At 44.6% G+C, this 27,639-nt stretch overlaps 1 protein-coding gene across 1 annotated transcript in view; it reads left to right on the top strand.

The window, feature by feature from the left end:
- LOC308315825 (membrane-associated guanylate kinase, WW and PDZ domain-containing protein 3-like) overlaps positions 1-27,639 on the top strand; it is a 163,222-nt gene that overhangs the window by 117,349 nt on the left and 18,234 nt on the right. Inside the window, exons 8-14 of the mRNA XM_080764007.1 lie at positions 6,907-7,013; positions 12,232-12,438; positions 18,676-19,299; positions 21,633-21,664; positions 22,506-22,779; positions 23,966-24,060; positions 24,717-24,909. Coding sequence (XP_080620133.1) covers positions 6,907-7,013; positions 12,232-12,438; positions 18,676-19,299; positions 21,633-21,664; positions 22,506-22,779; positions 23,966-24,060; positions 24,717-24,909 — 1,532 coding nt within the window. The remainder of the gene's footprint in view (positions 1-6,906; positions 7,014-12,231; positions 12,439-18,675; positions 19,300-21,632; positions 21,665-22,505; positions 22,780-23,965; positions 24,061-24,716; positions 24,910-27,639) is intronic.

Genomic DNA, 27,639 nt, shown 5'->3' with positions numbered 1-27,639 from the left:
AGCCACCTAAAGCCTAATTTCATATGTCTCAGAGCATTGTGAGACAAAGTATGAATTAGGCTTAACTCTGGTGTGCTGTCACTCTAAGAGATGGGTAGGTACTGTACAGTAAGGTGTACAGTAAGGTGTATGTAAGGTACAGTAGAGGTGCAGTAGAGACAAGAAACCGGAATTTGTGTTCCCATTGTGTTAAAAAAAACTAGCAGCTGCAGAGTAAACAGCGTGCATGTCCTGCTCAATCTGCTCGCTGCACAGGCTGTTTTTAAAGATTTTTGTATTTCCTTTGTGAGGTGACAGTACTTCATTAGACCCCTTGGTGTGGTCGTTAATGTGCAATAATGTCTTTGTATTTAGGGGTTTCCTCCTAGAGGCTGAAACCTTGACAGTCAAACGTGGCAACGAAACAAACAGTGATATAGTGACCTCACAATATCATCCCCATCCCTTAACCCAAGTCATTTATTTGATCAGAATTGAGAAATGAAAATAAACATGTATGAGTCGAGCATGCATGTTCAGTCCCTGAATATCACAGAAATCTGTCCGCCTCGAAAATGCGACTTCTGAAAACAAAATGTAAATCTAGCTGCAGGTATAAAAATAATACAGATTCCGCAACTTCATGGCATATTTTACAGCTAAAACGTAAAACGTAAAAAGTCGTTTTACAAACGAGCAGTCAGAGATGGTATCCAGGGACTCATTTTCTCCGGCCGTGCTATGAGACACACTCGTCGGCTATGACTGTTGGTCCGTTCAAGAAACAACGGACCGGAGCTCTGGTAGTACAACAAGCTAAAACACGGACGCGTTTCGGCGTCAAGCCTTCCTCAGCGTGTATATGAGAGAGATACACGCTGAGGAAGGCTTGACGTCTGTCCATGCTGCACAATGCCATAAACGTACCTTGAATGGACTTTGGACTGCATTTTTGGACTGAGAGTGCTCGTTTTTCTCTTCTTCAACAACAAGGAAGACACACCCAGACACACCCACTCACACTCGTCCCCTCTCTCTCCATCTCTCTCACGCACGCACACACGCACACACATGCTCATTCCCCCTCTCTCTCTCTCTCTCTCTCTTTCTCTCTCTCTCACACACACACGCACGTGCGTCTCTCTCGCTTGTCTATAGCAGTTTTATTTAAGGTCACGCTGAAACAACAGCGACACACTCGTAGTAGGTTGTGCTCCAGCCTCCAGGTGCTCCGAGCCTATAGCACGGCAGGAGAAAAGTAGACCCTGGATTTTAATCTCTAACTTGTAAACGACCTATAATATTTAGGTGTATGTAGGTGTGATTTAGGGCCATGAAGTTGCGAAATCTGTATTCTTTTTATACTTGCAACAGGTAGTTTTACATTTTGTTTGCAATTTTGAGGCGGTCGGTCAGCTCTCTGTGGCGTTGTTTCAGAAAATAATGAGATGCGCGCTCGACTCCACCCCCTCCCCGCACTGTACCACGCCCCCGTAATACAAATGTATATGAAACAAATATAAATATTAAGAGATGGTTGGGGTACTACTCATCTGGCAACTGTTGACCGAGTACGTACGAAAACAATTATGACAAGACAAGTGGCATGGCTTGTAGATCAAGGACTTCATGTGGCCAGTCTTTGACGTTGGTAATCTATGGTAGCCTACTATTATGTCAGTAGTACAACATCACCTCAGTAAGAATGATTTAGCCTGATCCGACCACCAATTACTTCCAGTAATGGTACTTTTTGCCACGTTTCTTCTGAAATGGAGACGTGTTGTGCCTCAACCAATCACAGTCTCAGCCTACGCTTCAGTCCCCTCGGGCTATGGGATCGATGAGGTAACTCATCCGGAGCACCACGGCTCTAACTGCTGACTGTGAGGGGGGGGGGGGGGGGGGGGGGGGGGGCAGTGCTAATTGAAGCGCGCTTATGTTACTGCATTGCTTATTTCTCACCTCAAATGTTTTCAGATATATATTTTAGTGTACTACTATTCAAGTTTTAAACGGATACATTTGATCAGCAGACAGACCAGCAGAACCAACAGTGTCACTATAATGAGAAACACCTGCTTGTGGAAGAACATGCTCTACTATGGGAACAGGTGACACAGGTGAATGAAATCATAATTCATCACCCGATGTTGATTGACCCCAGATGTTATCACGCAGTGCGTTTGCATTTTATAGAAAGTAATTTTCACTGGACTTTTTCGGAGTATTGACATAAACACATTATTATTTCTTATCATTATGATCAAATATTGATAAAAAAAACATCCGCACACTAGTTTCTAGAGCTCCATGAGCCTTACTTTTGTTAAAGGCAAGGAATTGCAATGTTTCAGCACTAGGTCTTCATCAGGCAATATATATATATATATATATATATATATATATATATATATGAAGACCTAGTGTCGAAACGTTGCAATTCCTTGCCTTTGATAAAAGTAAGTGTCATGGAGTTCTAGAAACAAACTGTGCAGAGGTTTTTTCCTCCTCCTTGATGTTTGCCTTGATGCCTGCAGTCTGACACATCAGCAACACACCAGAACCTGGCCTGCAAATCCTTGTAGGCATTTGAGATGTGCACACCAATTCTCTCTGTGAACTCACTATGACTCAGCCATAACCATATAAGGAGTTATCTTTGATTGATTGATTGAAATATTTATTAACAGTTTGCAGAATTACAGTATATTTCAAGCACAAACTCAATAAACTGACTGTTAACTGTGAGTGGACGACCCAATTAAGCATTACACTTGTTTACAACAGGGTCCACCTTGTACAATTCATCAAAACATTTAGAGACGTACAAATATACACTTCTATATAGTTAAAGAACAGAACAGGAATTCATCATAAAGGAAGCAAAAAAGGGAAAAGAAAAATATACAGTGAGGGGAAAAGGGGGGGGGTGATGGGGGGGGATTCAGATTTTACGGAGGCCAGTTTCGAATTGCAGCCATCCGTAGGTGTCCTTTGAGAGCGGTTTTGAAGGAGTCAAGGGATTCACATGTCTTAATGACTGTTGGTAGGGCTTTCCACATTTTGGTGGCATAGGAGCGAAAAGAGTTTAGTCCCTTGTTTGTGCCGAATCTGGGTTGCACATGGTTTGTTGCACTCCCTCTGGTGTTGTGGGTGTGGGCTTCGTTTACATTAAGGTATTTAATGTACATAAAGTATTTAGACAGGTACATGGGTATCTTGGTGGTGTATCGAATCTTGTGGACCAGACCCATTGCAAGATGCTGTACTCTGTCGTCGACCCTAAGCCATCCCAGCCTGTCAAAGTGGGCAGGGGTGAGGTGGGTTCGGGGGGTGAGGCCAAGTAGGAGACTGACCAGTTTGTTTTGGGAGGTCTGGAGCCTTGTTTTAAGGGCCTTTGAGGTGCTGTGGTACCAAGAGGTGCATGCATAGTCAAAGAAACCTTGTACGAGGGCTCCTGTTAAGGTCTTCAAGGTGTTTTTGTTGACCAGTGAGGAGATCCTGTAAAGGAATCTTGTTCATTGATTGACTTTTTTGATTACGTTGGTGGCCATTTTATCACCGGAAAGATTGGCCTCCAGGATGGAACCTAGGTAGGTAATTTCATCTTTTCGTGTGATAATATTGTCACCCACTCTAATAGGCGCCAGTCACATCTATCAGACAAGCGTCTTATCAATGTTTTATGGTTTCATCTGTCTTGTCGTTTGTCGCATCAATTGACCACAATGCTTTGCGGAATCTGGGCGGTGCGTGGGCGGTGCGAGGACATGCGGAAACAGATCCACGTGTTGCCCCTGTTGTTGTCCTTACGCTGTTAGCTGCGGGACACAGTAGCTAGTAGCTTGTTGGTTGTGTCAACGTGTTGCGTCTCCACTTTATCAGTACCACTACCACAGTAGGTGCCAAGTCTGGCACTGATTCCGTGTGTATGTATATAGCCTCCAGGTACGCAGACTAAGCATGGCATCATTGTGGAAAATTAATATTTTCTGTTAGCAACGACTCCATTATTTTTAATAAAGCGCATCCATTTTACCACAACACACGACTTGCTGCATTTCAGGCTGTTAGCCATGACGCAGACGTCGATGCAGGCTATAGGCGAAATATAGGATAAGAGATGACATGCGTCTCCAAGTTGGAGCCTATAGTTGCGCCTGGGCGCACGGCTCTCTCCTATCTGCAGTCCGACCGTTCAGCGTTACTTCAGGAGAGGAGACGACAGATTGAAGAGTGCATGCCACTGCTTTGGCATTGCCAGTGGACACCTCAATGTTAATGTTATTAAAAAAAATTAGAGAAAAAAAAGGGGGGGAATCATATAAGCATTAGGCTATATAGACCAGAGCTAGGTTAGGAGTGAATGATAAAATGCATGCACCTTGAATTATAACGTTTGTTTTAATTTTCTGTTCGGCCACGACGGGCAGGGATTATATTTTCCTGTTGAATTGCTTACTGGAACAGACCAAACTAGTTTACTTAACAATAAAATCATTTTCGTTACGAAAGTGCATAGGCTCTTTCCTCTTCCGTGTCTGCACTATGCAGAAAAAAAACAACAGACTCAGAGTGTGAAAAGACCGCCCAGTGCAGCGTAACAAACGGACCTTCTCTCCTATTGGTTGGCGGGTAAACCCAACCCTTTTTGTCTTGTCTGAGGTGCCGCCCTGTTCTTCAGCTTGTCGCCTACAAAATGTTTTGTGTCTTGTGTCTTGCCCCCCCCCCCCCCATGAAACACGTTTGTCTGATGAAACCACGTGACTCCCATTAGAAATGCATTGGGAGCTGTCTTGTCTGATGCTTTTCATCAGACAACCATAAGACGCTTGTCTGATAGATGTGACTGCGGCCTAACCAAGAAGCCATCTATCTATCTGCCTTGCTGAGATTACTATTTGATCCGAAGAGAATGGATTCAGTTTTTCCCAATGCAGCTATGCCCAAATATGGATGTTTTCGAACCTCAATCTGTCGTCAAGGCATCGGGTGCAAACAAGGCAGGCAGCTCCATATATATGGGCACAAAAATGGGCATGAGTCGCATGACCATATATGGACATATAGGACATGGACTGACATGTCGGTCTGTTGGAAGTGTATAACATGAGGGACGCGTAATGGGCCCAAACTCATAGTTACATATTTAAGCACATCAAAAAGGTAGGAGCACACACCAAGATTAGGGAGGTGCTGACCACGGGAGATCAACTTTAACCCATTTAGGCCTGACGTCAAAAAAAAAAAAGTCTTCTGAAAGAATATATATTCAAAGATGTGTGCCGCATTTTCACGATTTTTCAAAAATAGCAGACCTACAAGCTCGTAGCGCGCCAGCTGTGGGTTATGGGGAACATGCCAACAGTGGGAGGGTTTGTTTAGAGAACTCTTTAATTATGTGGATCATATTATGTGGATAATTTATAGAATATTATGTAACACTTTTAAACGTCTATATGAAATGTGATGTCTCTGGACATTGAGGAGTAACTGGGGTAATTGTGGAATCAATTTAGGGTTGGTATGGTCCATGGGAGGGGCTTAGCCTATATAAGTAGGGAGACTTCCCACTGCCAGTCAGTCAATGCAGGACTCAGTGCAGAGGTGTGAGGACCTAGGGCCAACCTGCCCAGTTTACTGTGTCAATACCGTCGTTCTTCAATTTTGATGGTCTGTGAAAAGGTGAATAAAAACTGTTTTGTTTTGCTAAAACACTTTTTATTTACCAATGTAAATAAAAAGTGTTTTGGCATCGGGACTATGAGTCCTCCTCCTCCTTTTTAGAGTTACATAATTAAAATAATATATAGCATGCAGGGAGCTGCTTATTTGGCCTATAATATACATGCAGCGTGGACAAGAAAGTTGGCACCGATCTGACCTGCGGTTTGTGATCAGCCCTAGAACCACAGATCCATTTCTAGACGGCAAACCTCCCACAGATCTTTGTATTTATTCAATTTGGATTCAATAAAACAAAGCAGTATTGAAAGCATACATACACTCATTCTGTAACACTCTTGGCTGTTAGTTTTAGACGGGTTGTAAATCCCATCTTCATGTGTACTCCGCCACAGGGCTCGGGTCAGCGGTTTACACGGTGTCGGGGAGGCTGTGTGTGCGCCATCATCTCCCACGCTGCCTAGCCCAGCTTAGGTTACCTCACACCCTCCAGGCAGGCAAATCAAGAGGTTTGCATGTGCAGCAAAGATAGAGATCAGCACTGTCGACGGACGAGCCCTTGTCACGGGAGACCAAAGAGTCAGTTTCGGTCGAGGGCTTAATATGCACAAGATGAATGCAAGACCAGAAGCATTTAGATGTCAGTTTAGACTCACAGAGGTCGCTCCCAGTGCGTCTGAATGAGTTATGGCTCATACATACTCCAGTTTTTGGTGAAAGCTTATCACCGCGGTGTAGTTTTTAAAGGGTTGTAAAACTACACCATTACGGTGATAACCTATCACCAAAAACTGGAGTATGTATGAGCCTGTTGTGTTTTTGTTTTGTTGTTTTGATCATGTTTTATATACTGCAATCATGTTTTCTGGATATTCTATATCTATATATGTACAATGTTTTACTATAATTTATATAGGTAGAGGCCTCGTATAAGCCCCTTGGGTTTTTTGCCTCAGCCTAGCACTTTACCCTTCTTAAATGTATATGTTCCCTGTGTTGTTTTTATACTGTGCTGAATAAATAAATACAAAAATACAAATACAATACCTTAAGCGTGTACGAGTATAAGCGTAGTGTGAATGCACCATGAATAGATTGCAGACCATAAGTGATAAGAGATTCATGTGACCCACCGTGCTCTGACTGGTAAAAAAAAAAGACCAGCTATCAGGGTTTTTATGGACTTTGTTATGCTGTTTATGTGCTGTTATACTCAAGTTGTTTTTTGTCCATCTCCAGCCACATCAACCAGAAGACCCAGTTTGAGAACCCGGTCTTGGAGGCTAAGAGGAAGCTGAGTGTGGACACGCCCACCACTGGACCGCAGCTGACGGCCGCTCCCTCGGGTAAGCCCCTCCCACGAGCCGTGGCTTCTTCTTACTCCTGCTGCAGTGTGTGAGTCTCGTTGCAGACGTCACATTCATTATTTGGACCTGAGGAGGACCATTCTACTGTAAATCCTGACGGTTTTCTGAAAAACCCATGTTTCTATGTCGGTCGTTCTCAAACATGTCAAGGAACCCCCAAAATTATATGTACAGTGGCCGCTGACCCCCATCTGAAAATATGTTGTGCCAGGGAAAACTGGCAGTGGCTGCTGAGGGATTATGCTAGCAAGATAGCTTACTCTTAGGGCTGGAGCTCGTTCATTTTTATTGATAACAAGCACTTTATCGATGAGGCTTATCGAGCCGGGTTCTTATCGAGTGGTCCTAGGGTCTATACTAGGGCCTTCAAATACAGTACTTTTCTAACAGACGGAAGGCAATGAACCTTTTTACCAATAAAGTAACATTAAAGAAACTGTTAACGGGTTAATATGTATACCATCACTTTGAAAGCCTAATTTTCTTTACCTGGACAGGACAGGCGGGACAGCGATACACTTTTAGAACGACATTGTGCCAGCATGGATGATTAGATTTATTTCTTGATCGCCTCTTGTCTTGATCGTTTAAACATGACGTGGGAGGCGGCCTTTTTTCCGACAGCATTCTAGCCGACGGGGCAACGATCCGATCCGCAGCGGGGGGACATTCGCTGCGATGCGAAAAAGCGATGGTCCGACATGCGCTGCTCCCGTGCTTGCGGTTAGGGTTAGGTTAGGATTGAGGTTTCGGATCAATATGCTGTCGGAAAAAAGACCTGCACCCCATGACGTCATGCTCGATTACAGGCTTGATAAGTCCAAAGCATATTGATAACGGGTACTCAATAAGCTTGTTATCGGGTTTTGTCGGGTATTGGTTATCGACCTCCATCCTTATTCTTACAGCAGGTTCTAGTGAAGAGGGATTTATACTTTCCTTTTGTCTGGCTTCATTCCAGTCATTTGAACGTAAACGGTTCCGGTCTGGCTCATCAGACGGAACACTGAACAATGTCAACAGATTGGCATTCATTCCTCATGCTCTCGCTTGGCAGATGTTTCCGACAGCGTCGCATTCCTCTTGTGTTTTTCGTTCTCCTTCTTCTCTGTGTTATGATGAGGAATCGACGCGGGAGTCAGCGCTATGGGGATACACGTTCCAGCATTGTGCTTTAGCCCATTCTGAACGGGAACCCATTTTGGTGTTGGCATCATGTTATGCTTTAGCTATTGAAAAATAGCAGATCTACAAGCTCATAGAACGTCAGAACGGGTTAGAACGGGTTAATCAGACCAGTGTGTGTCCAGTGGAAACCTCGTATGAATCTGATCTCAGGTCAGAATGGGTTAGTTGTTGCTTACCTGTTGGGGGGGGTAAACAAAACTGCTGAATAACAAGGTATTAGATTAACCAAACACTGGGGCACTTCCATAATGTACGTACTGTACCACAGGCTGAGATGTATGGCTCTGGAGAATGAGCCCTCCAGCAGTTGACAGGCTTCTGATAAACAGCCTGTAGTCTCCGCAAGCAATGAGATTCAATTTGAATAATGGAGCAGCGCTTCGCTTGGGCGGCAGAATTCGTTTGACAACTATGAAGTGGGGAGAGGGGGGGCTCTCGTTCGCTCTCAGCTTTCTTTGGTAAAAAGCCTCCCTTTGCTCAGCTCTGTCAGTCAAGGCCCGGGTTTAAAGATCTCTCTAGAACGCAGGCAGAGAGAGAGAGAGAGAGAGAGCGACGTGCTGCAAGCAAGATAAGAGGACTTAATTCATTTACGCATTAATTTAGTCAAATGTGACCTATATGATTTTTAATTACATTCTGGATCGCTCGCTTTGGTCTACTGTCACTTGTTACTGATGCCTCCTGCAGGCCTCTAACCTCTGCACACAGGTCTGTCTGAGCAACCGGCATGCTGTGCGCGCAAACAGTTGCCAGGTCGTGTAGACTAGGATTGCAATAACATGAGTAAGCTCACTCGTGATTGTTACACACCCGCGTGCGCGCACGCACGAGCACACATGCACACAGAGCTCATTAAGAGATTAGTATTCAGACCAGCCTCTTCCTTCCAGACACCCTTTGGACAGAGCGTCTCAGACCTCTCTAGGGTCTGCGGACGATGACGACGATGATGATGATCCCCTACTACCCCCCCATCGCTGTTTGTCCGTTATGTACCCCCATGCAACCAGCCTTGTTAATGAGAACGAATGGCTAATGGTGGTGCAACAGGAGGAGGGATGAGGGGGTGGCTTCTATAAATGCTGTTGTGACAGGGCCGGGCGACCCCGACCTCCTCCTTGAGAACGCCGCAGAGCAAAGAGGAGGAGAGACACATCCCCATCACAGCACAGCACCCACACTTCGCTGGCCATAATTACACAGCGCTGACAGTCCTCCTCGCTGACATTTCACATAATCACGTCGCCCTGGAGAAAAACAGACTGTCCCTTTTGTGGGCCCATGGCTTAAAAATGCCTGTGTAAACATAGCCATGGATTTCATCGCTCGCTCGCACCCACCATCACACACCCCCACCACACACACACACACACACACACACACACACACGTGCGCGTGCACGTACTCGCTTCTCCGGCCCTCCCTCCCTCCATCACCTCGGTCCACATTGCGCTCTCACCGGCGGAGGGGAGGCAGTGAGTGGCACTTGACATTGTGTGGCGTTGACAAAGGCGGCGAAGGCCTTAAGTGATCATTCACAGTCTGACAAGACTTTAATCCTAGAACGGAGTGCACACACTCACACACACAGTACACATACTCGTGCACATGGACTTGGTGAAGGAGCGTGTCGCATCTTTCTCCCTGTGCGCCCGCTTACTTACTATTCCTTATACTTATTTTGGAGGAACTATATTTACATAGAGCCAATCTAGGAACCCTCTCTCTGTGACATCAGCAGCACAGCCTGGAATGTCATGTTAATCATACTAGACTTAATCCTCGGCAAGAGCGGTCATGTTCGTCAGGCAATTTGCCGAACAATTATGCAAATCACAATCCCATGACACTTTGCAAGTTATTATGGGTGGAGGGGGGGGGGTTCTATCTTCACATTAACTAATGAGATTGATCCCCCCCCCCCCACTGTATCAGTGTGGGAACAGAGAGGCCCACTGTGTGCAGCGACGCAGTCCGTAACTCAACATTCTCACAGTGCTGCTACGCCACAGGGCAGGGCAAGCCGACGAAGCCCCGTTTATACTTCAACATACAGTACAGTGTGACGTGAGAATATGCGATGTACAAGCATCGCATCAGCTTGTGGATTTTCCTGCGAGTATAAATGCAGCATGACGTTAAATTGTACCGTAAGTTCTCTCTCTCCCACTCTAATTCTCCCCCACAAACATACGCAGAGCCTGGTGCATGATCTATTGTCCTGTTAACTATCTCTTGCATATTTACAGTACTGCAGTACAACTACATTTACAGTACAACTCCTTGAGGCGTATAGTGTGTGTGGGTGGGTGGGTAAGCGGTTGTGCGTTTGTGCGTGCACGTCTACATCATGTTCTTTAACCCGTTAAGACCCGAGGCCGATTCTACAAATGCCTTCTTATCAGAAAGTTTGAGATCAGTTGATGTCAAACAACTTTTTCGTGCCAAGGACCCCCAAAATGATACTGCATGTATTTGGCCGCAGACCCCAATCTGAAAATGTTTTGTACCAGGAACCCCAAGAAGAGGAAAAAAGTCTGCTATTTTTGAGTCTTGAATGAACAGTCTTGAATTTTAACTTGAAACTCGCCCGCCTCAGTCGTGACCTTGTGGTTAGACTCAGAGCGACATACTATAGCGTCATGTCCAGGAGATGTACATGTACGTCAAGCTGCCTCACCAGTGGCGTTTCTAGGAATTACATTTTTGGCAGGCAAGAATTACATTTTGGGCAGGCAAGATGTGTTAATTCTCGTCTCTCCGGCCGCACACAATCAGTAGCACTAAAGGTTTTCAAAGAGATATACCTGCCAGACAGTATAGGATTCAAAGGCTGAAAGGCATGCATTTGCATTCCAATGGGTGATTGAGGGTCGCTCTCTATACGCGCAACGGCCAATCCACTGTCCACTAATAAGTTCTCAGGTCTCAGGTCTGGATTTTGGCCAGGCAGAAAATTGATTTATTGTAGATACGCCACTGTGCCTCACGCTACAGAAATAGGAGATAGGCTCCTGTCCTGTGGGGACAAATGGCTCGTCAAGGCTTACTTTGCACCTGACACAAAAATACTTCTTCAAGCGACGTGGCAAAAAATAACATGAACGGGCCACCGTGGCAGCATGCCATGCAACACTGCTTCACTTAACCCATTCTGACCTGAGATCAGATTCTAAAAATGTCTTCTATAACATCCTGACAGTTTTCCATTCTGACCTGAGATCAGATTCTAAAAATCAGTCGCTCTTCGATTTTTCAAAAATAGCAGACCTACAAGCTCGTAGCGCGCCACTCGGTGGCGCGCTACGAGCTTGTAGATCTGCTATTTTTAAATAGCTAAAGCATAACGTAATGCTAACACCAAAAGGGGTCCCCGCCTAAAATGGGTTAACGTTCAGACTCGCAAATGGATGAAAAGTGATCACATCCCACATTTCATTCATAAAACTCCATCCAAGACACTGATTAGTATTTATTGCAAGAGCAAAATGCCGATAATGTGAGTAAGATTGTTAACGAGGACAATTTAACATTCCGAAATCACAATAATGACACATTTAATGACGCGTCCCTCCTGTTCTCATTCCACTGTGCTGCTCTCTCTCTCTCTCTCTCTCTCTATTGAAAAATAGCAGATCTACAAGCTCATAGCGCAGCACCGCGCTACGAGCTTGTACAGTAGGTCTGCTATTTTTTTTAAATCATGAAAATGTAGCGCAAATCTTTCTATATATTCTTTAAGAATCTTTGCTTCTGGGGGGGGGGGGGGGGGTCCCTGGAACGATATATTTTCAGATAGAGGTCGGCGGCCAATTACATATATATGTTTGGAGTTCGTTGACATGAAAATGTTTTTAGCACCACTGACATAGAAACATGGGTTTTTCCCGAAAACTGAAACCGAAAACTTTTAGAAGGCATTTGTAGAATCGTCCTCAGGCCTAAATGGGCTAATACCAACTCCCCATCACCACTCCTCTCATCCTCATCATGTCTACTATCCATCCAGGCACACCAGAGGAGCCGGTCGGAGGGCTGCGGGGCTTCACGCGGGACCCGGCTCAGCTGCAGGGTTCCATCCTGCAGACGGCACTGAGGAAGAGCCCCCAGGGGTTCGGCTTCACCATCATCGGTGGAGACCGGCCGGACGAGTTCCTCCAGGTCAAGAACGTCCTCCCGGAAGGGCCTGCCGCGCACGACAACAAGATCGCCTCAGGTATCTGTCCCACACCAAGTAACCCACATCATTTATCTGTCCCACACCAAGTAACCCACATCATTTATCTGTCCCACACCAAGTAACCCACATCATTTATCTGTCCCACACCAAGTAACCCACATCATTTATCTGTCCCACACCAAGTAACCCACATCATTTATCTGTCCCACACCAAGTAACCCACATCATTTATCTGTCCCACACCAAGTAACCCACATCATTTATCTGTCCCACACCAAGTAACCCACATCATTTTCTACACAGTAAAAATCCTCAGTGTTCATTTAACTCCGATTTAGTTCCACTTTTTGAGTGGTGCAACCACTCCCTTACGGAGCTGTGTGTGTGTGTGTGGGTGGGTGTGTCTGAGCACGAAAACAGCATGGTTGTTTTTCACCACCTGTGTGCAACCTAACACACATACATATTAACTGTGATTTCAGGTGTACAGTGACAGTACAGTACAGTACCCCCACACACACACACACACACACACACACACACACACACACCCAGAGTTTCACCACTCACTTCACATGGGTGTGATTTTTAACATTTGACTGTGTACTCACAGTAAAGTATGTAGTGTCGATAAGAGCGTGGACTCGTAAAGGACTTCACATATTAACTTTGGTTGGACTCTTCTCGTCCTTGGTGTTTACTGTTTAGTTATGCCCTCCCAAAGGCTGCTGCATGCTGTACACATATACAAACAATCATTTACAAGCCAAGGCGCCCACAAAAAAAAAGAAGCATACAAACAAAACATTCCTGTGAATGTCACAATGCTTGATCAAACGAGGACAAAAATGTTCATGAGCTACACAGCTCTGCCCCGCCCCCCAACTGTAATCCACCTTCCATCAATAATGGCCCGGGTGTTCTGTTTATGGTGCGTGTCCAGATATTACCGGGAGCCATATATATTAGACATTATGAGACTGCTTATCTACAGTTATCTACAGCGTGCCCATATATTATTCTGAATTGAATAGACCTGTAACGCAATATATATCTGCCCCCAATATGCTTCCAATAAACACACTGGGGCTTGTTGTCACCCTCGCATGTTAGTGGCTCCGTAAATTTCCTTGTAGTGCATATATGAAGACCGTGATCACATTGTGTGGCGAATGCTCGTGATATGAATCACTGTTGCCGAAAGCGCCATGGGATCCACATGAGAGGAATATTGATTGCACTGCACATTTTAACCCATTCCGGGCGGGAACCCCTTTTGGTGTTTTTAAACTAAAGCATTATGTTATACTTTAGCTATTGAAAAATAGCAGATCTACAAGCGCATAGCGTATTAGCGCGGCACCGGGTGCCGCGCTATGAACTTGTAGGTCTGCTATTTTCGTAAAATAGTGAAAATGTGCCTCACATCTTTGAATATATATTATTACAGAGTGAACATTTTAACTCAAATCTTTGCTTCTGGGGAGGTCCCTGGAACAACATGTTTTCCGATCGGGGAAGAGGCATATTACATAATAATTTGTGGGGTCCTTGACATGAAATATTGAGCACCACTGATATAGACACATAAGGTTTTTCAGAAAACTGTCTTTTGAACCTTTGAAGACATTCTTTTAATTTCGACGTCGGGCCTAAATGGGTTAAGAGGTGCTATTGCTAGGAATGAACAAACTGGAAGTGGAGAGAGAGTTATTGTTTTCATTGTTCATTCCCCTTGAGTGGAAGGGATAGAATTAATCTAAAAACATAATGCATTTTAGTTTCATGGGATAATAATAATAGCAAGCAGTGGTGCTCCTTTTCGTATTCATGACGATTGGGCTGAATGGTAAATGTCGTGGTAAAAAATTATTTAAGGTGGAACCTTTTTTAAATTCCAACCAGGAGTCCTACATTATATCTCCAAGGTAGGCGGGACATGTAAACGGGTGAAATAGAAAAAACACCAGTTTGACGAAGTATTATTAGTGCACTGCATGTCCACTGCGCAGCTACTGCACTGCACTGCACTGCACTGCACTGCACTGCACTGCACTGCACTGCACTGCTGTTGCCCTGCAACGTACGCATCATTCACTAAACTCGCCACCACACAGCCGGCACTTTTCGTTGTACTACTGAACCTGACACAGTGGACTACAGAATCAAATTAGTGTTTACTTTTTTTACCCTAGGTTTTTCTCTCGAGTGAGAAAAGCATGAACAGGTGACATTATGAAACACGAGCCTGCTGCCTGCTGGCCAGACTGAGTTAGCCTGGCTAAAAAAACAATTGCCTGCCGGCGGATTAGGGTCTGGAGAGGCTCAATTGTACGCCCATTTCCTACACCAGAGAACTGGTGTGGCCAATCGGGACACGGTATGCAATATGGGCGGGCCTTGGTACAGTAACTCAATGCTTGAGACCTTTGACTGACAGTAGCTCTGACCAATTGCGTCAAAGAGAAAATGTTTGAACCCGCCCCCCCCGGGAAACGAGATCCATACACAGCATCTCCAGACTCAAATACCACACGACAGTGTGATTTGAGGTCTGGCTTATTAGCCAGGCTAAGACTGAGTAGCGAGTGACAGAACACATTCACGGAACACAGCGATTCAGGCTGGAACCCAGGCCCACCCATGCAGGCCTTCCTTACTCTTACTGGGTCTGGATATTACATCAATCACAAGTTAATCATTTTTTAAACCCTCTACACCTGAATTGCAACTGTAGTTGGACCCCCTATTTTTTTTGCTCTACATCAAATCTCTTCACCAAAAAATATCAGATCTACAAGCTTCTAGATTGACTATGTTTGGTGAATATTCCTCCCAGAGTTGGGATGCTCTGGATCTAGTGGTTAACCCATTTTGGGCGGGAACCCCTTTTGGTGTTAGCATCATGTCGTGCTTTAGCTATTGAAAAATAGCAGACCTACAAGCTCATAGCGCGGCACCGAGTGGCGCGCTACGAGCTTGTAGGTCTGCTATTTTTGAAAAAAATCGAAGAACGACTGACATGGAAACATAGCTTTTTCAGAAAACTGTCAGGATGTAGAAGACATTTTTAGAATCTGATCTCGGGTCAAAATGGGTTTATAAGGACGTTTTATATTTAGTTGCATTTAGTCCGCAAATCTACACGCTCACGAGTCGTTACTGTATATCTGCTATTTTAGGCGCACAGAGCGGCATGCCAACCACCTATAAATCATGCATCATAAAACTCCACTAAGATGGCGTCTCACTGGCGGTTCAGTGCGGTTCCCGAAAGCATTTAAAAGTCCGCCCTTGCTCACAATCGAAGATTTCAATGTTTTGCATTTGCTTAGAGAGGCGGCTATTATTGCGAACGCAGTGAGCACTTACTATGAGACCTAGCAGATCATGTCTGTCTGTCTGTCTGTCTGTCTGTCTGTCTGTCTGTCTGTCTGTCTGTCTGTCTGTCCTGTCTGTCTGTCCTGTCTGTGTGGTGTCTGTCTGTCCCGCTATCCAAATATGGAGTGTGTTGCATCAGCAATCACTCAGCTCCATATATGGGCATTGGGCACAAAAGGGGCCAGGTCCACTCAGCTCCATATATGGGCACAAAAGGGGCCAGGTCCACATTTATCCAAATATGGAGTGTGTTGCATCAGCAATCACTCAGCTCCATATATGGCACAAAAGGGGCCAGGTCCATACAGTAACAGCGGGACAGACACACAGACAGACAGACAGACAGACAGACAGACAGACAGACATGATCTGCAGGGTCTCAGCTGCGTTCGCTTCCCGCTTTGCGCGTCTTACTGGTCTTTCTGTGTGTGTAGCCATGGTTGTGCAACGCTCTCTCACATAGTTGGCATGTGTAGCTCATTTAACCCATTTGCGCGGGAACCCCTTTTGGTGTTAGCATTATGTTATGCAGTTTAGCTATTGAAAAAATTAGCAGATCGAGTGGCGCACTACGAGCTTGTAGGTCTGCTATTTTTGAAAAGTGTTCAAATCTGCCACACATCATTGAATATATATTTCAGAGCGAACATTTTTAACTAAAATTTTGCTTCTCGGAGGGGGTCCCTGGAACTACATATTTTGAGATGGGGGGGGGGGGGGGGGGGGGGGGGGGGTCCGTGCGACCAATAGAGTTAATTCTGGGGGTCCCTCGACATGAAAAAGGTTGAGCACCACTGACATAGAAACATGGTTTTTCAGAAAAATGTTAGTTAGTTAATTTAGAAGCCTTTTTTGTCAGTCCAAAATGGGTTAAAGAGTGAAACCTTTTGCTGTGTTTGCTAGGGAATCGACTGTGTGTAGGTTGAGCAAATCCCCCACAGGGCACTCTTACAGTTAACCAGCACATCCAGGCCTATCTCAGCCAGGTCAATGATGACGGGACCTTCCTCCTCATAGGGAGATGTAAGGCAGGAGTAGAGAACTGCGGGTCATGACCTCTCGCTTTCAGTTTGATGATCACACAGTTCATTAACTCTCTCACTTCTGCTCTCTTTTCTCTGCAATGATGTGCTGCATGGTGCTGCTGAGCAAACATTGATGGTGGAGGAGGAGACAAAACGGATTCTATCCACACAAAGATCCTTGGCATTAATTTGACTCAGAGAGTGTACAAATCAACCAATCGAGAGTTTCAAATAGGATAGATTTAACACAGAGGATTTTACGGTGCACTTATTCAGTGAAAATAATTTTTTGGCTTTCGCCTTTTTATTTTTTATAGAGGGATAGGTATACAGAGTAGGCTGACAGGAAATGGGGGGAGAGATGGGGGGCCGGCCTTACACGCAGTAAAAGGCCGACGGATCGGGAGTCGAACCCGCGGCACACTTCCAGACTGGATTGGCCAGCCAAGTGCCCAGACGGCTACGCCAGCCGCCCGGGGCCTATTCAATGAATCTTTGATTGAATACTTTATTAACAGTTTGCAGCAAAAGCACAGGAAAGTACAGTTCAACACATGGTCTGCAATAAAGCCCAGTGTTTTGTTTTCATTGGGGTCCTTCAATATTCAATTAATCAGAAAATCTCCCTCAGCCTTTAATGCCTTATTAATGATTGATCTAAAACATAAATTCCATCGGGGGGGGGGGTACAACTTTTTTGTCATTTTGTCATTTCCGTGACACGCTGCAGACCGAACACTCACCGTTGTGAAATGAATGGCTGCTCCACACCTATCCACTCATGTCTCTCTTCAGCTCTGCAGGTCACTCTGGCTGTTGAACGGCAATGATTTCCCATTGCCTGGCTGTATTGTGTCCTTGTGTCCAACTCACACGTTTTCTAATCTACACCACATCAAGAGGATAAGTGTGAGAGTGTTTACCGGACCCACGGGGCATGGGGAAATTACTATTCTCCATTTACCCAGCAGATGCCGATTGTTGCTCGAATAGCTCTGTTGAACATACAGGAAAAAAGTCGGACTGTTAAAAACCCTTTTGTGTTAGCGTTATGTTATGCTTTAGCTATTGAAAAATGGCAGATCTACAAGCTCTACAAGCTTGTATTTTTGAAAAATCAAAGAACCACTGACATAGAAACATAGACTTTTCAGAAAACTGTCTAGAAGACATTTTTAGAATCCGATCTCAGGTCATAATGGGTTAAGGCCGGGGCTAAGTGCCTTGCTCCTCAGAGAGACACATAGATCGACCAAGTGAGAAGAAGTTCAAACTGTGGGGTGTGGGGAACATACCAACAGCATGAGGGTTTTGTTAGAGCACCCTGCTTTCTCATTGTTTATATGATATGGTTAATTGATTGAATAATAAGTTATGTATAATAATAATGTGATGAATAATATGTGTTGTCCCTGGACATTATGAAGTACTGGTATAATTGTGGAATCAATTCAGGGTGGTATGTTCCAGTGGGAGGGGCTTAGCCTTTATATGTAGGGAGGCCTCCCACTGCCTGCATGGCAGTCACAGTAGGACTGTGGAGGTGGAAGGAGCTAAGGACCACCTGTCCAGTAATCACTGAACTTTTTGTTTTGGTGTTCAAGGACTGCCTGGAGGTTATTTCTATATATTTTCCCATTTTCCCGGTTTTCAAACTACCCACACTCTGCAAGTGTGACAAAAAAAAAAAAACCTTTTCTTTTTTTACAGTTTACAGTAGATTGGGATCAGAGAGATACAATTCTTTATCAAACTGCATATCAAACTGGGCGTCGTTGAAATGAAACCGGCCGAGAATCAATGCACTAAAACCATTTAAACTTATTGATTGATTGATTTGATTTGACTCCTCGCTCCTCCTCCTCAGGTGACGTGATCGTGGACATCAACAGGAGCTGTGTGCTGGGCAAGACGCACGCCGATGTGGTGCAGATGTTCCAGTCCATCCCGGTCAACCAGTACGTGGACATGGTCCTCTGCCGGGGCTACCCGCTGCCCGAGGACACCGGCAGCGCTGACGACGACGCCTCGGCAGAGGCCGGCCACTCCCCCTCCGCCTCCAACCACCGGGACCACCACCACCACCACCACACCGACGGGGGGACCCTCTCGAGGCAGGCCGCCGTGCCGGCCACGATGACCAACGGAGGGCGCCATCATCATCATCATCATCAAACGCACCACCATGCTCACCCGCCGCACGCCCCGGAGGCCGCCCCCGAGACCACCATGACTCTGTTGCAGCCGGAGCTGGTCGGCGTGCCCCTGGTGAAGGGGCCCGGAGGGTTCGGCTTCGCCATCGCCGACTGCCCGCTGGGCCAGAAGGTGAAGATGATCCTGGACGCCCAGTGGTGCCGGGGTCTGCTGAAGGGCGACGTCATCAAGGAGGTGAACCGGCAGAACGTGCAGACGCTCAGCCACTCCCAGGTGGTGGACATCCTCAAGGACCTCCCGGTCGGCAGCGAGGTCAACGTGCTCGTGCTCAGGGGAGGTAAGACACAGTTAAGACAAGATAAAGACGCGCCAACGCGGGAAGCGAACGCAGCTCGTAAATTGCAATAACAACAATTAAAATAAATTACGTTTTTTTAAGTTACGTTTTTAGTTCCTTTTTTAGTGTGTGTATGTGTGCGTGTGTTTTTTTTTTTAAGTTTTCTTTCGGGTTTTTTTACGTTTTTCTTTTTAAGTTTTTTTTTAAAAGTTAAGTTGTGTGTGTGTGTTTTTTGTGTGTGATACAGCTGCGCCCGGTGGTGTTACAGCGTGACACACAGACAGACACACAGACAGACAGACAGTTTAGGCCAGCTTCTATAGTTAGTGCTCACTGCGTTCGCAATCACTGCGTTCGCAATAAGATAAAACCTCAAATGACATCAGGTGGGCCAACGAAAGTGCCATGTCCTTATGAGGGTGTCATTATAGTATCATAGTAACATGCTGGTTGACATTATTGTACATCTCTGGTGTTACTTCTAGGTGAAATATGCAATATGCAATATGCCCCTTGCTAACCCACCCCAATAAAGCAATTTCAAGCTCTGGCCCACCATGGCCACCCCGCCACTCCCCGGTGCACCTTCCCAAACAAGCAGGACAGGCACACATGGCCGCCTCCGCGCTGGGGGCAGCCTAACGAGAAAGATGGTGGTTTTTGGCCCACCTGCTGTGTCGATACACAGTGTCCTACAGAGCTTAAGAGACAGAGATATGCACGGATGTCGGCTACCGACGATGGCAGGCTGGGGGGGGCGGGTGATCACAGCCATTCTGTCACATTCAAAGAGGGGTCTGTGTTACCGGTTGGCCAACGATTGTTCCATTTTGTCCTACACTGCAGTGCAGTAGCCTAGATTCCGGAGATCCAGGGTTGCACCTCCCACGTATCAGGTGTTCTCTGGCGGGCTCCAGCTATACTCTGAGCTCCAGGGGCTTGTCCTGGGCGCGTGCTGCTGCTGGTAGCCCTCCCTGCTGTGTGGGTGTGTGTGCGCTGTCCTTCCATGCACTCCGTGTGTGCGTGTTTGAGAGAGAGAGAGAGAGAGAGAGCAGTGGAATGTTAAATTGTCCTTGTTAACAATCTTGCTCACATTATCTTTATTTTGCTCTGGGAATAAACATGAATCGGTGCATTGGATGAGTCAAGATCACAGCCTTCCGGGTTGAAGAACACAAACACATCTGCCTGGGCTGCTCGCAGGTTGGTCAGAGACTACGGATTAAGTTGGGCTTTTCTGTCCGCCAGCAGCTAAAGCTCACCTTCAATATGATGGCAGCAAACAAACATGGTCTGTTGTGCTGTTTTGTAAGCCAGTACCCTAAGGGATATGTACTGTAGACTAGGCACTGACTCCCCCCCCCCCCCCCCCAGAGCAATAAGGTTACGACCACCAGCTCATGTTTTATAACTGTACTTAAATAAAGACATAGTAGTAAAGAAACGTGTTCTTTCATACAGTACCTCTGAGCATAGGTATATACTGTATGTGTCTATGAACCACCTTGCAGGTTACTAGAACAGCAAATATGTGATGAGGTTCACATAATGCCTAACGAATGGCATATTTTGCCATTGCCCCCCTCTCTGTTTTCTCATGTTGTGGCACAATAATCCATACTGCTGCTGGAGTACACTGCCACCTACTGACTGAGTTATGCCACAACGTGAGTGTGAGTGTGAGTGTGAGTGTGTGCGTGCGCCTTTTCTGTCTAGAATTGTAGTGGGTTGAGAGATATTTGGGATAGAACTTCTTATGGAAATATCTATTATATACTGGTATATTTCATATATTGGGTCCTAGCTTTTGGTCAACACAAACCAGAGGAGAAACCTCTGCTGTACCGTCACTGGCTAATCCTTTATATCCAACAAGAGCTGTTTCCTGCTGGCTGTCAGAAATACATACATAAATGAATGAATTAAACTATGTTGGCCCTGGAACTGTAATCATTTGATTCAATCATCGATATTGCACAAAACAAAAAGTATATTGCCTTATTGCACATTCTCTACCCCCCCCCCCCCCCCATCCCTTACTGCTGCTATAGGACTCCTCATGGGACTTTGCCAAGGATTTAATCTATCTTTATCTTATTAGTAATTTAGTATATCTTAGTTTATCTTCATTATTTATTTATTTTGCACAGTATTGCAGACCTTAGAATACGGTAAACACTTTTCACTGCTTGTACCTGTATGACTTGTACTGACAAATAAACATTGAGTCTTGAATGAAATGTCTGCTTTTCTCATTCATGTATTATTATTATTATTATTCATTCATTCATCTCTCTCTCTCTCTCTCTCTCTCTCTCTCTCTCTCTCTCTAGGCCATTCCTCTCCTGTGAAATCACTGAAGCCGGTGAGTTGGAAGTTCTTCTAATTGCTCTTACAAATTCACATCTTTAGAGATCATATCTCGTGCAGTAGTCCAGCTTCTGCCGAAGGAGCCCAGCTCAGTTAAATCTGTAAGATGTTCTTCAAGCCTACGCTGAAGCAGGGAGATGCAGAGGATAAGACTACTGCTGAATAATTTAACAGAATGCTACAACTTTGCCTCGGTTACCCGCAAGCACCAGGAAGCTTGTGCACAGTGTTAGCAGTGGAAGTTACATTATTCAGGGACATTAGCGAGAATGACTGTTATATCTGGAGCTGGCTGCGGGTAAATGTACTGGCTCCTGGCAAACGGTAACTTGACATCCTCCTGTATCTCAGTGTTTAAGATGTTATAGGATGTTCTACAGTTGGTTCCAGTTTGGTTCTCCTTATGGCCTGCCTCTTTAAAAAGGGGATAGAGGAGCTGAAACTGAAAAAGTCCAACTCACAGTTACTTACATTACACCGAATTCACAACCAGCTGTGGTATTCCACCTCTGTGTTCTGAGAAAGCGGCAAGGTTCCATGTATTGCCATATGGAGAGGACCGACACTTTCTACACTGCAGTCGGTGGCAGAGCCAGCAGAAAAGTTGAGAAAAATGTATCAATGCCTCAGCCTCAGTGCGGTCGGGACAAAGCAGCAGCCAACCAGAAGAGAGCTGTGGTCTGAAATAGGCGTCAACTATAGCCATTAAAACAAATTCTAAAAATTCTAACAAAAATAAATCACCTGGTGTGAATTCAGTTTAAAATGAATGTCGGGCCGTGTAGTTTTGGCTCGGCTATCACTCTTCTCTGAATGTAAAACATGTGTGTTTTCAGTGCACGGCCCCCGCGTCCCAAGCCGTGTCCCAGCTGATTCCCCAGACGCAGACGCCCCATCCAGTAGCCCAGCCGGCTGGCCAGCCTGCAGTGCCCCTCATGCTGCAGCCCCGCCAGGAGCTGAGCACCAGCAGCACGGAGACCCTGAGCCCCCCGGAGTACCACCACCCGCAGCCCCTGCCTTTCCCTTCCAACACCCTGCCGCGCTCCTCCTCTCCCAAACCTGACCCCTCCGAACTCTACCTCAAGTCCAAGGCCCTGTTGGACAGCAAACGTAGGTTCACCGCCAAAGACACGACACTGACTGAATTTATTCTCATGTTTATTTGGTTCACAAGCTCCCCCAACATGCATATTGTTACTGTCGGGCGGAAACCTTGTATGACGAAAATGTTTTATTTTTCAGGAAAATGGCCTTTATAGAAAATAGCATTTCATTGGATCTTTTTTTTTTGTCACTTATAATTTTTATAATTTTTTAAACAATTAACAACCTAAAAAACAGATGGAACGACCAGATCTTATTTTAAGGATGTGACCTAGACACAAGAAACACATTCCTGGGGTTGTTTGTGTGTATAATATGTTTTTAGATATTTTGGTATTTCAAATGCCTGATGACTCATCATTTCCTTCCTGCACTACATCAAGGAAGCTTTGAGCAAGGACTGTCTAAAGAGGACGGGACGCGAAGACCGTAAGGGCGCCGCCATGTTGCTCACATGGTGCTCCATGGAAGGAAAGAAACATGCGCAGTTGAGACCAAGGAAGCTGAACGCGGAAGTGTTGGCTGCATATAGCCCACTGCGCATGTTTCTTTACTTCCATGGAGCACCATGTGAGCAACATGGCGGCACCCTTATGGTCTTCGCTTCTTGTCCTCTTTAGACAGTCCTTGGTTGAGACCAGGAAGTTGTACATGACCAAATTTGGGCATGTACAACTTCCTGGTCTCAACTGCTTTCCTTTAGTGTTCATTGCACTTCCGGTGTGAGTTTGGCTCCCATGAAAGTGTCAAAGAAAGTGACTGCAGATTCTTCCAGCTGTGAAAAAAATGTCCCTTTAAGGTCTTGTTAATACTTTTCATTGGTTAAATATTTATAAAACGGACTAATCCATCTTCGCTTTCAGAAATATTCAAAAGTAGCAAAAAATAGCCGATCAAATCATTGACTATTTCTTTTGTTTGACACGATTGAACGACAAAGTAGCATTAATTTACAAAGAATATAAAATAGTTGAAAGTTAGATATGCAAGGTTACTACCCGGCAGCAACGGTACACTAATGCTTTTGATTTATCACATTTTTGGTGAATGTCTGAATTCCGAAAATAATATTTTGCCATGATATACTAGAGTTAAAAAAAAATGGCCTTCATGAATAATCTCACTGACTAGTTCTGACCTCCAGGCCTAATATTCCTTTAATCCTTATTTAAATTCTGATTCCTTCTCTTAGCCCCCAACACCAAGGACCTGGACGTGTTCATCAAGAGGAACCAGGAGTCAGGCTTTGGTTTCAGGGTCCTTGGAGGCGAAGGACCAGATCAGCCGGTAAGCTTCGTACACTGATGCCACCTTTATATGCAGTGTCCTGACGCCCGTGACAAAAATAGTTGATCTATTCTAGAGAATTGACAGTTATCGAACGGTAACAATATATTTTTGTAATAGCTATGTCTTTTATCTAGAATTGATTTTAAGGTCCTTCTGCTGGTTTTTAAATCTATCCATGGAAATGTACCTACATATTTGTCCGAAATGCTCCCTGGGTACGTGCCTGGAAGAGCTCTTAGATCCTCGGGAACTGCTCTCTTATAGGTTCCTAAGACTAGACCAAAGACTAAAAGGCATGGAGAAGCAGCCTTTAGCCATTATGGTCCTGTAATGTGGAACAGCCTGCCTGTTAACCTGTGCCTCTCTGAATCCACGGACATTTTTAAAAGAAACCTTAAGACATACCTTTTTAACATTGCTTTTAATTGGCTCATATCATTATCCTTGTTTATGTTATCCATAATGTTTCTTTTTAAATGTTTTCTTTATTTTTCCTTCTTTGTTTTCCATCTCCTTTATTGTTTTTTATATTTGTAAACTGTGAAGCACATTGAGTTGCACTTGCTGTATGAAATGTGCTATACAAATTAAGTTTTGATTGATTGATTGATGTTGTGCTGCATTAATGGCCGCTACTCCTTGGTTTTCTGCAGGTGTACATCGGGGCCATCGTGCCCCTCGGCGCTGCGGAGAAGGACGGGCGCCTGCGGGCGGGGGACGAGCTGCTCTGCATAGACGGCGTGCCGGTCAAGGGGAAATCCCACAAACAAGTCCTGGACCTGATGACCAACGCCGCCCGCAACGGCCAGGTCATGCTCACCGTCCGCAGGAAACTGACTCACACAGGTGGGTCTGGTGACGCAGGTGGATTAACTCTAAATGTTTACGGTATATTTTACTCGCTGAGGCCTTTAACCCATTCTGACCTGAGATCAGATTCTAAAAAAATGTCTGTTTGAAAATGACAGTTTTCTGAAAAAGCTATGTTTCTATAGTTCAGTCGTTCTTCGATTTTTCAAAAAATAGCAGACCTACAAGCTTGTAGCGCGCCACGAGCTTGTAGATCTGCTATTTTGAAATAGCTAAAGCATAACATAATGCTAACACCAAAAGGGGTTCCCGGCCTAAAATGGGTTAAAGCTGCAATCCATAAGATGTACACTACAGTATATGTCCTACCCGAGGATTCCGCACAAGGGCTGAAAGTTCTCCTGCTGAGCCAAGTTGGAATGACCGCTTGGATAGGGGAGCATTTTGAGATCCATGCAATGACTTTTGTCAACCAGTGTTCCTACCTCGAACTGCATCATTATCGATTATGTCTCAGTGGAAGAGTAGAGAGGCCACCTCCAACCACTGCATATGTGCTACCTTATTACTAGATTGGTTAAAATAACAGTTTATGCACTAAAAAAAGATCTGTATCGCAGCTTTAAACACCAAGCAACGCGTAAATTCAAATCTATAATTTCCTAGGTCAGGACGCTACAGGAAAGTCTGTAAGAAAGGCTTTGGTGTTGGATCTGCACTCTGATCCCCTAAATTTGGGGTAAGCCTTAACAAAGGAATGCTTAAAGGGGTTTTATGCTGAAATTGACTTTTTAGGTGGTTATTTTGCAGGTGTAAGCATTTCTGTGCATTCCTCAGCTTTGACAGTGAATAGCATTGTTGAGAAGACGGAATGAGACTTTTATGAACAGTTTCATACTTATTAGTAATAATATTATTGTATATATTTGTATACCCACAGATTCCCTTTTTTCATACATCTAGAATCTAGATGTTGCAGAGTGTCTGCCCAAAAGATATTCCAAGAAAGCATTATATTAACGGACTGTCATTACATCTTTATGCACCATAAAGATGTAAGAACACCAGAGCGTATGGAGACAGTGAACACATTTAAAGGTAGTGTGGTATGTTGTCACCATCACTAGGACAAAACATAGCATTACAATACTATGCTATAGTATACTATACTACTATATTGTGTCCACCACTGTTGTTAATATCAATCATGCATTACTGTTGACATTTAGAACATTTCCAAAGTAAGCGGTGGAGTCCAAATAAAAACAATTCTATTTGAAATGTAGCGTAGAGTTGAAAGTCATGACCTTGCAAAACAGAAACGAATACTCCAAAGATGTACTACTACCCCTTTTGGTGTTGGCATTATGTTATGCTTTAGCTATTGAAAAATAGCAGATCTACAAGCTCATAGCGCGCCACCGAGTGGCGCGCTACGAGCTTGTAGGTCTGCTATTTTTGAAGAATCTTGAAAATGTGTTGCAAATCTTTGAATATATATATATCAGAGGTTCACTCTGATATATATATATTCAAATACTCAAATCTTCTGGGGGGGTCCCTGGAACAACATATTTTCAGATGGGGGTCGGTGGCCAATCACATAATAATTTTTGGGGTCCTTGACGTGAAATAGTTTGAAAACCACTGACATAGAAACATGGTTTTTTTAAAGAAAACTGTCAGGATTTAGAAGACATTTGTAGAATCGTCGCCAGGTCTAAATGGGTTAAGTACAGTACTAAAGTAAATGTCCTTGGTTACTGTCCACCACTGCAGATACTGTATATGCTATATACTGTACATGCATGGCTCAGCATGACACGGTCTCACATCATGTACTGCCACAGTGGAACGCTGCATCAGCTGTTCTGTCTTCAGACTTGGCAAATGTAACGACGTAACGGCCAAAAATAGGACCAATCACTGCTATCTTTATAAACAGCTCTATGTCATAAGCTTAACACTGGTCTGATTAACCCATTCTGACCTGAGATCAGATTCTAAAAATGTCAGGCGATTAAAAAAAAATAGCAGACCTACAAGCTCGTAGTGCGCCACTCGGTGGTGCTAACACCAAAATGGGTTCCCGTTCAGAATGGGTTAAACATATATTTATAATTTTCTACATGGATTATCGACTGTAATGTAAAGTTTGACAAGTTGGCATTTCAATCTCGAGCCTTAATTGGCTTGTGCTGGCGTGTTGTTGCATTACATGCTTGATGATTGGCTCACTCATCCACCTGGTTCACGGAAGTCATTTCTCTATTTGGAGAATAACATGGGGTCATCTTTAAATCGTTTCATATAAGCAATATGCTTAACGCTTTGCAGTAAAATAAACAAGCCGTCTCGGCGTTATTGTCAGGGAGGCGTCTCTGTATCGTTTTCGACAGTCAGTCACTCATATATGTTCCTAGCGAAATAATGTAACTAATTCAGTCGCAGTAACAATAGTGTTTTCTCTCAGTCAGTTGATTCTTCATATCCATATGAGTGAAACGGCCGGGATTTCGATCACAGTTCTCATATGAGGCGAACTAAAATCCCCCTATGATAAAAAAAAAAAATCCCCCTATGGGGATCACAATGCAAATAAGAAGTACATGAACCTGTGGATTTGCGCCCTCTACCGATATTGACGTCAGACTTCGGTGCTCTATTGTGCGTGTTGGCTCACTGGAAAAGCTCTGCTACAACACCAGTGGGTTTCAGAGTGTCCTTGAGTGGGTTCCAAATGAAAAATAAATTAAAACGTTTGAG

This window comes from Protomyctophum bolini (genome assembly GCF_963924005.1).
Source record: "Protomyctophum bolini genome assembly, chromosome: 5".
NCBI lineage: Eukaryota > Metazoa > Chordata > Actinopteri > Myctophiformes > Myctophidae > Protomyctophum > Protomyctophum bolini.
Note: the sequence above shows the minus strand (reverse complement) of the source record. Positions and strands in the feature narration are given on the sequence as shown.